This window comes from Trichomycterus rosablanca, chromosome 23 (genome assembly GCF_030014385.1).
Source record: "Trichomycterus rosablanca isolate fTriRos1 chromosome 23, fTriRos1.hap1, whole genome shotgun sequence".
Classification (NCBI taxonomy): domain Eukaryota; kingdom Metazoa; phylum Chordata; class Actinopteri; order Siluriformes; family Trichomycteridae; genus Trichomycterus; species Trichomycterus rosablanca.
The window spans coordinates 12,115,754-12,128,364 of NC_086010.1; the positions used below are offsets into that span (position 1 = coordinate 12,115,754).

The window sequence follows — 12,611 nt, forward strand, 5'->3', positions numbered from 1 at the left end:
GCAAAAGAAAAAGCTCAGGATTCACACGGATTTTCCATTCTATAGCTGTTCTATTTTAAATTCCCCCGCCGGGCCAGGAAATTATATCTTCTATGAAACAGGACCGTGGTGCAAAAAAGGTTGGGGACCGCTGAACTAGGGCCTTGACTGATCTGGTGTGTATTAAATAAAATTTTTGATGCTTATATTTCATACACCAAATGTCCCTCCTGATGCAACCCTCCTTTTTACCCAGGCTTGGGACAGGCACTAAGAGTGCCCGGATACATGCACTTCTATAGCACGTGAACTGATGTACCTTATACTAGTACCTTTCAGCATATGGACAGATTTTAATAAGATACAGCTACATTTTAGCATAAATAACATTATATGTAACACTCTTTTCTATAAAACTTGAAGATCATATGTAAAACACGTTGGAATCGTCCAATCAAAATCCAAATTTGAAAACTGATCAAACCAAAACCAATCATCACAAGGTTATATCCTGTTCTAAGTCAAAAAGGGATTGTTTGTTAAGATCTTGTTGACTGGCTTTTGACATTGTGAGCAATTCCAAGACCTCATTACTGGCATTCCAATTTCTTTCCTAAATGCTGAATCAACTCCCCATTGCTGTGTACAAAAGGCTGTGTAACATTACCCAAAACTGAAGAATCAGGACAATGCTTTTGCTGTTTAGGGTTTAAGTAGGGGTTCTTGTTTCTGTAAAGGACTGAAACAACTGTGCAGAAATGGCCTTTAGATAGTATGGACTATTATAGTATGGATATCATTATTATATCCTATCAATATATATTTATGAAAGATTTATCTGCCACTTACCCTAACAATATTGCTTTTGAGTTGATCTTGAAAACCACTGGGCGAGGAGGGTAGACTTTTCTCTGATAAAGGCTTTTTCTCTGCCTGCATGCAGCAAAACAGAAAGACAGGCTATACTTTATTTTCTATATTTATTACCGTATTAAAGTAGATGGCATGTTTTTTTTATAGAATTAATACCTACTGTGTCACAAAACTGTATACGCAGTTTTAGATTGCACATTTCAGATACTACAGCAAGTCTACACGGCTCAAAAAATTAAGGGAACACTTAATCATCACAGTATAACACAAAGTCAGTTAAACTTCAGGGATTTCAATCTTCCCAGTTAGGAAGCATAAGCGATTGTGAATCAAGTTCACCTGCTTTGGTGCAAAGGAAAGTGACAACAGGTGCACCGGAGAGGCAACAGCAAGACAACCCCCAAAAGGGAATGGTTTTACAGGTGGTGGCCACAGACAGTTACTGTCTCCTTATCCTTCCTGACTGATTCTCCTCTAGTTTTGCATTTTTGCTAGTGTCCTTGTCACTACTGGTAGCATGAGGCGGTACCTGCAGCCCTTTCAGGTTGCACAGGTAGTCCAGCTCCTCCACATATAGAGCACATTCATACATACTGTCGCAAGAAGGTTTGCTTTGTCTCCCAGCACAGTCTCAGGAGCATGAAGGAGATACCAGGACACAGGCTGTTACACAAGGAGAGCACGTAGAAGGGCATCAACCCAGCAGCAGGACCTGTATCTGCTCCTTTGTGAGTGGAGGAACAGGAGGAGCCCTGCCAGAGCCCTACAAAGTGACCTGCAGCGGGCTACTGGTGTGCATGTTTCTAAACAAACTGTCAGAAACAGACTTCATGAGTGTGGCATGAGAGCCCGTTGTCCTCTAGTGGGACCTGTACTCACAGCCCAGCACCGTGCAGCTCGATTGGCATTTGCCAGAGAACACCAGAATTAGAAGGTCCACCACTGGCACCCCGTTCTCTTCACAGATTAATGTGACAGACGTGAAAGAGTCTGGAGACACTGTGGTGAATGTTATGCTGCCTGCAACATCATCCAGCATGACCGGTCGGTAATGGAGGGTCGCACAAACCTCCACGTGATAGCCAATGATACCCCGAATGCTGTTAGGTACCGAGATGAAATCCTCAGAGCTGTTGTCAGACCTTAGGCTGGTGCAGTGGGCCCTGGGTTCCTCCTGGTGCAGGACAATTCCCAGCCTCATGTGGCCAGAGTTTGTAGACAATGAAGGCATTGATGCCTCTGGCTGGCCCCAGACCTGAATCCAATTGAGAACCTCTGGGACTTTATGTATCAGTGCATCCAATGCCACCAAGTCGCGCCACAGACTGTCTAGGAGCTCAGTGATGCCCTGATCCAGGTCTGGGAGGACATCCCCCATGACATCACCCGCTGTCTCATCAGGAGCACGTCCAGACGTTGCTGGGAGTGCATACAGGCACGTGGGGGGCATACACACTACTGAGTAACATTAATTTGATTAATTTATTAATTTGAGTCCAGCCCTCCATGGGTTGATGTTTATTGTTTCCATTGACTCCATGTGTCATTTTGTTCTTAACTAATTACACAATTTATATAAGTAAAGATTTCCAACTTGAATCTTTCGTTCATCGAGATCCAATGTGTGATTTAAGTGTGTCCCTAATTTTTTGAGCAGTGTACATTATGTAATTATTTTTCTAGTTTGGCATTTTTTCCCCCTCACAATCTAGTTGTATCCCCAGTTGTAACTTCTTTGACCACTGCAGAAAAACATACATATTTTAGATCTACATATAATGCTTTCTAGATCATGTATTCTTAGGGATTTTTAGTTCAGACCTGTCTCCTATAAAGAACATATGTACAGTAGACCCTTGACTTACAAATTTAATTGGTTCCGAAGGGCTGTTCTGAAGTCAAAATGTTCGTTAGTTAAACCTATTTTTCCCATAAGAAATAATGTAAATAAAATTAATCCGTGCCAGACCTCCTAAACCACCCCCTTACCTAACCTTTCTAATGTCTTAAATGCTCTTTTTTGTTATAAATACAAGTATATTATAGAATAGATAATACTGTAATAAACAATAATAAAAAAAAACATAAAAAACACATCACATTTCAGTACAGTACGTGTGCTGTACCATACACCTTAATAAATGTCCTTCTTTGTTTTATAAAATGTATTTACCAGAAACTCTCATATTTCTCTATTATCTCCTTCTTTGTTTCAGTATAGTGTTGTATTTTGTGGGTGTAGGTGCGATTTCCTTTACGTCATTCTATGCGCGCTCCCGAGAAGGAGGCTGTTCGAAATCCTAGATGCCTTAATATCCTCACTACTGAGGCATCTTAATATTTCAACGTTATTTTGACTCAAGAACGAGTGAGCATCCGACGCGTCCTTAGTGATCAAGGCAATCCCAGAATTCATTGCGGGTCAGGTGCTCTTCTCTCACAGAAAAATAAACATGGCTGACGGTGCGGACAAACGAGTGGAGTTATTTTCAAACGTAAATAAAATATTACTGATTTTTAACTTGCATAAACTTGTACCGAGTGTTTTTATTTGCAAGTTCGGGCTTGTCAGGAAATGTAACCGTTATCGGTACACGAAGGAGATGCTATATTGACATGTTAGCGTGCTGTGCTACCTCAATCCATTGGTTTTAATGGCAAGATGCTAAATGCTAAACCCGATGGAATCGCTGTCTAAGTAGCGTGTTCTAATAATCTGCCTTATAAGTCACTGACTTATTAGAATCCTCTCTACTGAGGCAGCTGCCTATGTAGACAGTAAGACAGCAAGGCAGCTCCCTAGGATTTCGAACACACCCAGTGACAGCTACTGGCAGGAGTAATTATACAACAACAAATAGTAATAGATTTGTTCATTTTCTCAGCACTACGCTTTGTCTGCACCTTCTTTGGGGCCATTTTAATATAGAATTTTACAAAATATAAAGAAAACACCGAAAACACTGTCTGCCGTCCAAACGTTCGCTCACTGTACATATATATAGAGAGAGACGGTCGAAGTCAACTTGTTTGTGACGTCACGTGTTTCGAGAATTTCAGTTCATAATCCGAAATTTGTTCGAACGTTAAGTTGAAAAAGATCGCTCGTGACTCAAAATGTTCGTATGGTAAACGGTTCGTAACTCAAGGGTCCACTGTATAAGATATAATACTGTTTAATAACAAGTTTATTATGGCCTGTTTATTCAACATAGTGACAGCAATAACAAAAGCTGACTCAAGCAAGTGCTTATGCAAAGGGGGTACAATAATTATAAATGGTTAAACTTTTAGTTTTTGGATTTAGTACCACTTTAGTTTTCCTCCATTATAGATTTACAAATTCTGGTCAAACTAATACAAATCTCAGATTGTGAAAACTATCCCTGAGTGATCTATACCTTTATGAAGACACCTGGATGTGTTTGGATTGTTTCTGTTTCTCTTTAAAATCAAAGCAAAACTAACTGTGTCAATATTGATGTGAAACGTCGGCCAGGGTGTAGGATCCGTGTTCAAATGATTTGGGCTCCGCAGAACTTGGTTCAGATCTTCTCCTTTAGGAACAGCCAGTTGCTCTGGAGAAACAAACCCCACACATAACATACAAACCTGTAAATAACACAAAGATCTGTGCACAATCATAATGTGTTTAGATTACCAAATGCTTTACTTACTGGACTTATTGGAACTTACTTACTGGATTTGGGTAATGTAAGGCATGGCACATCCTGTTTCTCGTATCCATGCCATCGATAGCAGTGATAGTGCTTTGCAGAAAACACTGTCTCATTTTCTTCCACGCTGAACCTTTGGATATCTGGACTTCTTAGTGGAAAACTAGGAAATGATCACAGTGTGTTACAGAAATACACAAAACATACACTAATCAGCCATAACATTAAAACCACCTCCTTGTTTCTACACTCACTGTCCATTTTATCAGCACTTTGTAGTTCTACAATTACTGACTGTGTCCATCTGTTTCTCTGTATGCTTTTTTTTTTGGCCTGCTTTCACCCTGTTCTTCAATGGTCAGGACCCTCCCAGGACCACCACAGAGCAGATATTATTTAGGTGGTGGATCATTATCAGCACTGCAGTGACACTGACATGGTGGTGGTGTGTTAGTGTGTGTCGTGCTGGTATGAGTGGATCAGACACAGCAGTGCTGCTGGAGTTTTTGAATACTGTGTCCACTCACTGTCCACTCTATTAGACACTCCTACCTAGTTGGTCCACCTTGTAGATGTAAAGTCAGAGACGATCTCTATTGCTGCTGTTTGAGTTGGTCATCTTTGAGACCTTCATCAGTGGTCACAGGACGCTGCCCATGGGGCGCTGTTGGCTGGATATATTTTGGTTGGTGGACTATTGTCAGTCCAGCAGAGACAGTGAGGTGTTTAAAAACTCCTGCAGCGCTGCTGTCTGATCCACTCATACCAGCACAACACACACTAACACACCACCACCATGTCAGTGTCACTGCAGTGCTGAGAATGATCCGCCACCCAAATAATACCTGCTCTGTAGTGGTTCTGTGGGGGTCCTGACCATTGAAGAACATCATGAAAGAGAAAGCATGCAGAGAGCTGATAAAACGGACAGTGAGTGTAGAAACAAGGAGGTGGTTTTAATGTTATGGCTGATTGGTGTATATGGTAAATGGCCAGTGGTATGTAAAACAATTTAAGTAGTGGGTTTAGCTATAGCAGCATAAAATCATGCAATCTTTTAAGACAAATATTTGCAGTAGAGTTATTTATACTGAAGTGTTCAATGACTGTGTGGCACCGTAATAGAATGACAATGTCGGAGCTGTCTTAGTCAGGTGTAAATATTTAGAAAGAACAATGGCTTAGCTTCAGGAGGTCCCAAGATTAAAATCTCTGAAAACAAGGTGAGTACACAAGTAATCATCTAAAGTCTATTAAATTAGATACAATGCATAGTGAAAAGAATGGATGATGGTTTGGGGTTGTTTATTTGTGCTGGAGGCCTCAGTTTCATTGAAGGGGAAACTGAATGATACAACATATAATGATTTTGTTTTTTTTTAAGGTTTGCATCTTATAAGGCACAGCCTAATAGCCCACAAGTTGTAAAGAAATGAACATAAATGCCACATGACAAAAAATGCAGTTATGTTATCTAAACATTCAATTTAGTCAATGTATAATACAACCCCAAATCAGAAAAAGTTGGGACAGCATGGAAAATGCGAATAATAAATAAAAACACAGCGTTTCTTAAATTTACTTTGACTTTTATTTGATTGCAGACAGGATGAGCCTGAGATATTTCGTGTTTTATCTGCTTAACTTCATTTCATTTATGAATAAACATCCATTCCTGCATTTCAGGCCTGCAACACATTCCAAAAAAGTTGAGACAGTAAAGCATTTACCACTTTGTAATGTTGCCATTCTTTTTTTACCACATTAAATAGACGTTTTGGCACCGAGGAGACCAAGTGATTTAGTGTTTCAGCTTTTATTTTGTCTCATTCTTCCTGCAAACACGTCTTAAGATGTGCAACAGTACGGGGTCGTCGTTGTCGCATTTTTCGTTTCAAAATTCACCACACATTCTCTACTGCAGGCAGGCCAGTCCAGTACCCGTACCCTCTTCTTCTGCAGCCATGCCTTTGTAATGTGTGCAGCATGTGGTTTTGCATCGTCTTGTTGACAAATGCTGGACGTCCCTGGAAAATGACGTCTTGAAGGCAGCACATGTTGCTCTAAGATCTCAATGTACTTTTCTGCATTAATGCTGCATCACAGAGGTGTAAATGACCTCTGCCAAGGGCACTGACACAGCCCCATACCATGACAGACCCTGGAGCACACGGCATCCATGTTTTCCAAGAAAAGACCTGAAATGCTGATTCATCTGCCCACAATACACGTTTCCACTGTGTGATGGTCCATCCTAGATGCCTCCGAGCTCAGAGAAGTTGGCACCGCTTCTGGACATGGTTAACATAAGGCTTCTTTTTTGCACAGTAAAGTTTTAAGTGACATTTGTGCATGTAACTCTGTATTGTAGTGCTTGATAAAGGTTTACCAAAGTAATCCCTCACCCATGTGGTTATATCAGCTATTGTTGAGTGGCGGTTCTTGATGCAGTGCTTTCTGAGGGATGGAAGATTAAGAAGGTTAAGCTTGCACCCTTGGCCTTTACGCACTAAAATTCCTCCCGATTCCTTGAATCGTTTAATAATATTATGCACTGTAGAGGGAGAAATATGCAAATTCCTTCCAATCTTTCTTTGAGGTTCATTGTTTTTAAACATTTCAGTCATTTTCTCACACATTTGTTGACAAACTGGAGATCCTCTAATCATTTTTGCTTATCAAAGACTCAGCCTTTCCTGGATGCTGCTTTTGTACCAAACCATGATTACATTCACCTGTTGACATTACTTGTTTGGAATCACATCATTATTTAGTTTTTTCACCTCATTACTAGCGCTAAATTGCCCATGTCCTAACCTTTTTGGAATGTGTTGCAGGCCTGAAATGCAGGAATGGAGGTATAATAACAAATGAAATGAAGTTGAGCAGATAAAACATGAAATATATCAGGTTCAAACTGTCTGCAATCAAATAAAAGTCAAAGTAAATGTAAGGAACACTGCATTTTTATTTTATTTCCCAACTTTTTCTGATTTGGGGTTGTACATTTTAGAGAAATAATATTTCGGAATACCAAAAACAATTCTAGCATGCCAAGATTTGTAAACTGTGCATTTATTTATGAAAGCAGCACGTACTGCAACAATTCCTTATCGCTGGCAGCTATAAGCATCTTACATTTTACAATCTTTATCAGCTGCGTACAACAGATGTCAAAAAAAGTGTTAACTGCAGCATACATGCATTAGTTACTGCTTAGTTTACAGTAATAACTCAGCCTATATTTCAAATGTATAAACGCGGGTCACACTTCCATGTTGTATGGGTCACAGATTGAAAACACCACTTTCTCACAAGAAGTCTGCAGCAGCAAAACGTTACTATTGCAACTGCTTGTTATGTTGCAACTACCAAGGCTACATTGATGTACAGAACTTATAATGTACCTGCTTTTGCATGATGAGCATGAGACATGTAAATTAAGAGAACTATAATTGCCTTGGCCTATATAATCATAAAAAAGTGTAAACAACAGTGTGCCTCTCCTACATGTCAGAATTATGTTACTGGAGAGTAAACTTTAGTCTACACATTGTTCATAGACTTCGAATAACTCCCTAAGCTTCCCAACCATACAGCACAAATGCAACAGAAAAATTAAAACTAGCCGTGCCGTGTACAGATCCCCTGAAGCGACCGGTGTACACTGCATGTTCTGCTCTGAATGATTACTGAAAAGTAACAATAGTATCATTTAAGTCCAACACAAGTGTGGCTACCAGGTCTATAACTAAATCCATGCTGTCCAATAAGAGCACAAATATATGGGGCTAAATCCAGTCTCATGGTGAATGATGGATGGATAGATGAAGACACACGGTGTGATCTGTTGGAATCCAGTGCATTAACTGTGATAGTGTGAACAGATGGAGATGTTTTAACAGCAATGAACGCATGAATAGTGGATCTCATGGGCTGTTCAGGTCCGTCCTCTATTACGTCCTCTGTTACACTCAGAGTGCAGTCATAACTTTGTCCATGTATTTGACAGACACGTTCCTGTCCATGTGGTCATGCAAATGTCCGGCATCCAGCACTACATCGCTGAAATCCCCTCTGTCTGCGTGGGGTGGTCTAGACCAGACATACATGCAAGACACATAAATGAAGAGCACAAATGTGTGTAAATGGCACAGATGATGACATACAAACAGAAAATATACAAACAATGATGCATGCACTCACACGCCTATGCTAAGCTTTAACTGAACACTACTGTTTTCTTAACTATTCACTTTTGCATATGTGTAAATGTATTAAAATTCTGATATGCTGGTTATGACTTAATTTATTTCTTAAACAAACATATTTGGAAATAATAACTTTTAATTAAACTAGGTGTTCTGTGTTTGGTGCGTATCCATAAAGCTGTCCTGGTAACTGCAATCATGAGACATTAATCAGACATTAATCAGAATATTTTCATACACTATATGGACAAATTTATTGGGACACCTTTCAATTTCTGAGTCCATGTGTTTCAGCCACAGCAATTACTAACAGGTCTAATGAATTAATTAAATAAGGGACAATTATAGGATTTCAACTTTGAGGCAACAATTTAGGGAAGGTCCTTTCCTGTTCCAGCATGACTTTGCCCCCTTGAGCACAAAGCAAGCTCTATAAACTTGGTTTAAACAAACTCAGCTCACTGAACAGCTTTGGAATGAACTGAAACACCTTTTTTAAATGTGTTTTCTCCCCATTTTCCTCCCGATTTAGTGCACTCAATTTTGTCTTCCACTGCTGAGAGATACCAGAGTGCATCCAAGGAGAGCACGTCGCTGTACACGCCTCTTTCAACAAGTGCACAGGTGTCTCTTCCACCAATCAGGGTCCTTACACAGCGTATGAAGACCCACCCACCCACCCACCCACCCATAGTCCGGCCCCCACCCTGCAGATACGGTGGCCAATTAGTATCTGCTGCAGGCACTGCCAATTATGCCCGCCAGATGGTGCACAGCCGACCGGTGTCAACACCGAGTTTCGAACCAAGGAGTTCAGAAACTCGGTGCTGGTGTGCTAGCGGAATATCCCGCTGCGCCACCTGGGTGCCCCTTGAACTGGAACATCAATTAAAACGTTCCTGACCAACATCAGTGCCCAGCCATATAAATGCTCTTTGGACCGAATGGGCAGAAATTCCCACAGACATGCTACAAAGTCTTGTGAGAAGCCTTCTTAGAAAAGTAGCTGTTGTTATAGCTGAAGAGATCACAGAGGTCAATATTTTTTAATACCATTTGTCCAACAACTCATGGTCAGGTGTCCCAATACTTTTGGACTTATAGTATATCTGTCTATGTCTCAGAGAGTTTGTTTGTTTATTAGGATTTTAACGTCATGTTTTACACCTTTGGTTACATTAATGACAGGAACGGTAGCCACTCATTACACAAGGTTCATCACTTCTCAAGCTTATATCAAACACAGTCATGGACAATTTAGTGTCTCCAAATCACCTCACTTGCATGTCTTTGGACTGTGGGAGGAAACCGGAGCACCCGGAAGAAACCCACTCAGACACGGAGAGAACATGCAAACTTCACACAGAAAGGACCTGGACCGCCCCACCTGGTGATCAAACCCAGGACCTTCTTGCTGTGAGGCGACAGTGCTACCCACTTAGCCACCGTGCAGCCCCTTGTTTTAGAGAGCATATAAAAAAACACATTGCTTTGTTCATAATTAATCTATGATAAACCACAGTGAAAGTTCGTTCGTTTAATTTTTAACGCCATGTCAGCTGCTATGGCTATTATCATGGCTAGATAATAGATTGTCCTTAAACGTCAAAGTGGTGGGTCGATTTGCTTTCTTTACTTGTGCTTAAAGTGGTTAGAGTGTTTGTGTAACTATGAGGGTGTAGAGTTTTAATTGTTTTTTAATAACTTATATAATGTTTTTAAGTGCAAGTGCTGCTGGCTCTCTTGGATGTGGTCTAAGGCTAGTTGTATGGCTCGAGCCTCCACAGTGAAAGTGAAACTGATGCATGGACTGATTAACAAAACAGGAATATGAATAACCAATAGAAAACGATTTGTCAACATGGATTTAAGACTTAATGAAAGAGAAAATGAGAATGAGAATGTAAACAATGGAGCAGTAATGTTAAATGGCTACATGGACACCATGGTCAGGGCTGTTATGTCATTCAAAATGCATTTTTAAACCAAAAGAAAAATATATTATATTCAGCTATTTGACAGTAACAGATATTATATGACATAAATGATCAACATTATTATATGTGAAAAGCAAAAACATGACATATTTATGACATTTGTTGAGGGGGCCGAAAATGTATCATCTACAAGTCCAAATTCCTGGCTCTGGTATTTTCAATGCACAGTTTTAGTTACTTTAATATTTTACTTATAATATTGTAATATAACAATAATGACCTGGCGAGTGCAGCCAATGGGGGAGGCAGTGCAGTGGGGGGTGGAGTTCATGTCGTGAGTTCATGCCCCCCAGTAGTTACGCCCCTGACTACCAAATAAAATACACAAATATTTGATAAAGTACACAGATGAGCATTTGACACTGTTTACCTGTTCGGTGGTGGTGGCAGGGGTGGCATGTGTCTCAGTTCAGGCAGACATGGTGTAAAACTGGGTGGGTGCGTTCTGGAACAAGGTTCCTGAGCAATTGGAATGTTGTGCTGATACTAAAAATATAAATACGTCAAAAATAAGTCAAAATTTACAACAACCAGCTTCTCCATCCAACTATACATCATAATTTCTGTCATGCATTTACTATAACCAATAACATGCACAACAATGAAGTTTATGGTTTTTAAATGGAAGTGTACCGGTTGGAGACTGGGATCAGGACTAGTCTGGGTACTGAAATAGAGAGAAAAAAGAAAAAATGAGGAAAAGAGAGGACAACATAGCTATAATAAAAGTTATATTTGGGAATTATTTGTAAGCAAGTTTTATACACAAACCTTGGGTGTTGGTGTTTTGCTGGAGTAATGGCTGTAAGAAATAAAAACACATTAAGTTATAAACTAAATTAAATGACGTCCAATGTTTTGGAACGTGTTTGTATGAATTGTGCAAATTCAGTCAAAAGAGCATTTTTATTGTCAGTTACTACATCTCCATGGTGAACATGTTAAACCATGTCTACATGCACTGAAAATGTCCAGAACTCACTACTGACTGAAGTAAATAATAAAGAATTTCAATTGCTTGTCGATTCTTTTCGCTAGTTTTAACTCACTCACTTTCTTAACCGCTTATCCAATTAGGTGTGTGTGTGCTGCTGGAGCCAGCTTTTCAATACGCACAAGGCACACAGTAACACCCTGGTCGGGGCGCCAGTCCATCGCAGGGCAGACACACACACACACACACACACACATATAGGGCAATTCAGTGTCTCCAATTAACCTGACTGCATGTTTTTGGACTGTGGGAGGAAACTGGAGCTCCCGGAGGAAACCCACAAAGACGCTGGGAAAACATGCAAACTCCGCACAGAATGGACCCGGACCACCCCGCCTGGGGATCAAACCCAGGACCTTCTTGCTGTGAGGCGACAGTGCTACCCACCGAGCCGCCCGCTAGTTATAACTTTTAGTTTTAATGAATTGTGTGTATGTTTGGTTTGTGTAAATCCGACTCATTCAAATTATTCTCCATGCCACCCAAGGAGGATGAATCCTTGCTGAGTCTGGTTCCTCTCAAGGTTTCTTCCTGTAATTATAACAGAGTTTGTCCTTGTCACTGTTACCCTTGACTTGCTCTACAGGGTCTACTCTTTTTTGGTCTGTTGGTCCTGGATTCTGTGAAGTTTCTTTAAGAAAATGTCTATTATAAAAGACACTACACAAATAAATTTGACTTGACTTGTCTACATGAGCCTTTTTTGAGTAGGGAACAGATGTTTTATATTACTGTATTTAAAAATAATCAAATAAATCAACAAACAATTAACTAAACAATTACTTTGATTATGCTTCGATGAGCAACATATGCTTTACTTGACTATGAGTGTGCAGTTCTATTACAATAAAAGATTTGGATTGGGTTACTAATTATTTTA

General features: G+C 40.1%; 1 protein-coding gene across 1 annotated transcript in view; it reads right to left on the reverse strand.

Annotated features, from left to right (window-relative positions):
* The window catches only part of epb41l4b (erythrocyte membrane protein band 4.1 like 4B), a 91,103-nt gene that overhangs the window by 23,765 nt on the left and 54,727 nt on the right, over positions 1-12,611 (reverse strand). The window contains exons 13-19 of the mRNA XM_062985943.1: positions 11,509-11,539; positions 11,371-11,404; positions 11,108-11,223; positions 8,578-8,624; positions 4,553-4,696; positions 4,321-4,430; positions 829-912 (exon numbers count right to left, since the gene is read on the reverse strand). Of these exons, the coding sequence (XP_062842013.1) occupies positions 829-912; positions 4,321-4,430; positions 4,553-4,696; positions 8,578-8,624; positions 11,108-11,223; positions 11,371-11,404; positions 11,509-11,539 (566 nt within the window). The remainder of the gene's footprint in view (positions 1-828; positions 913-4,320; positions 4,431-4,552; positions 4,697-8,577; positions 8,625-11,107; positions 11,224-11,370; positions 11,405-11,508; positions 11,540-12,611) is intronic.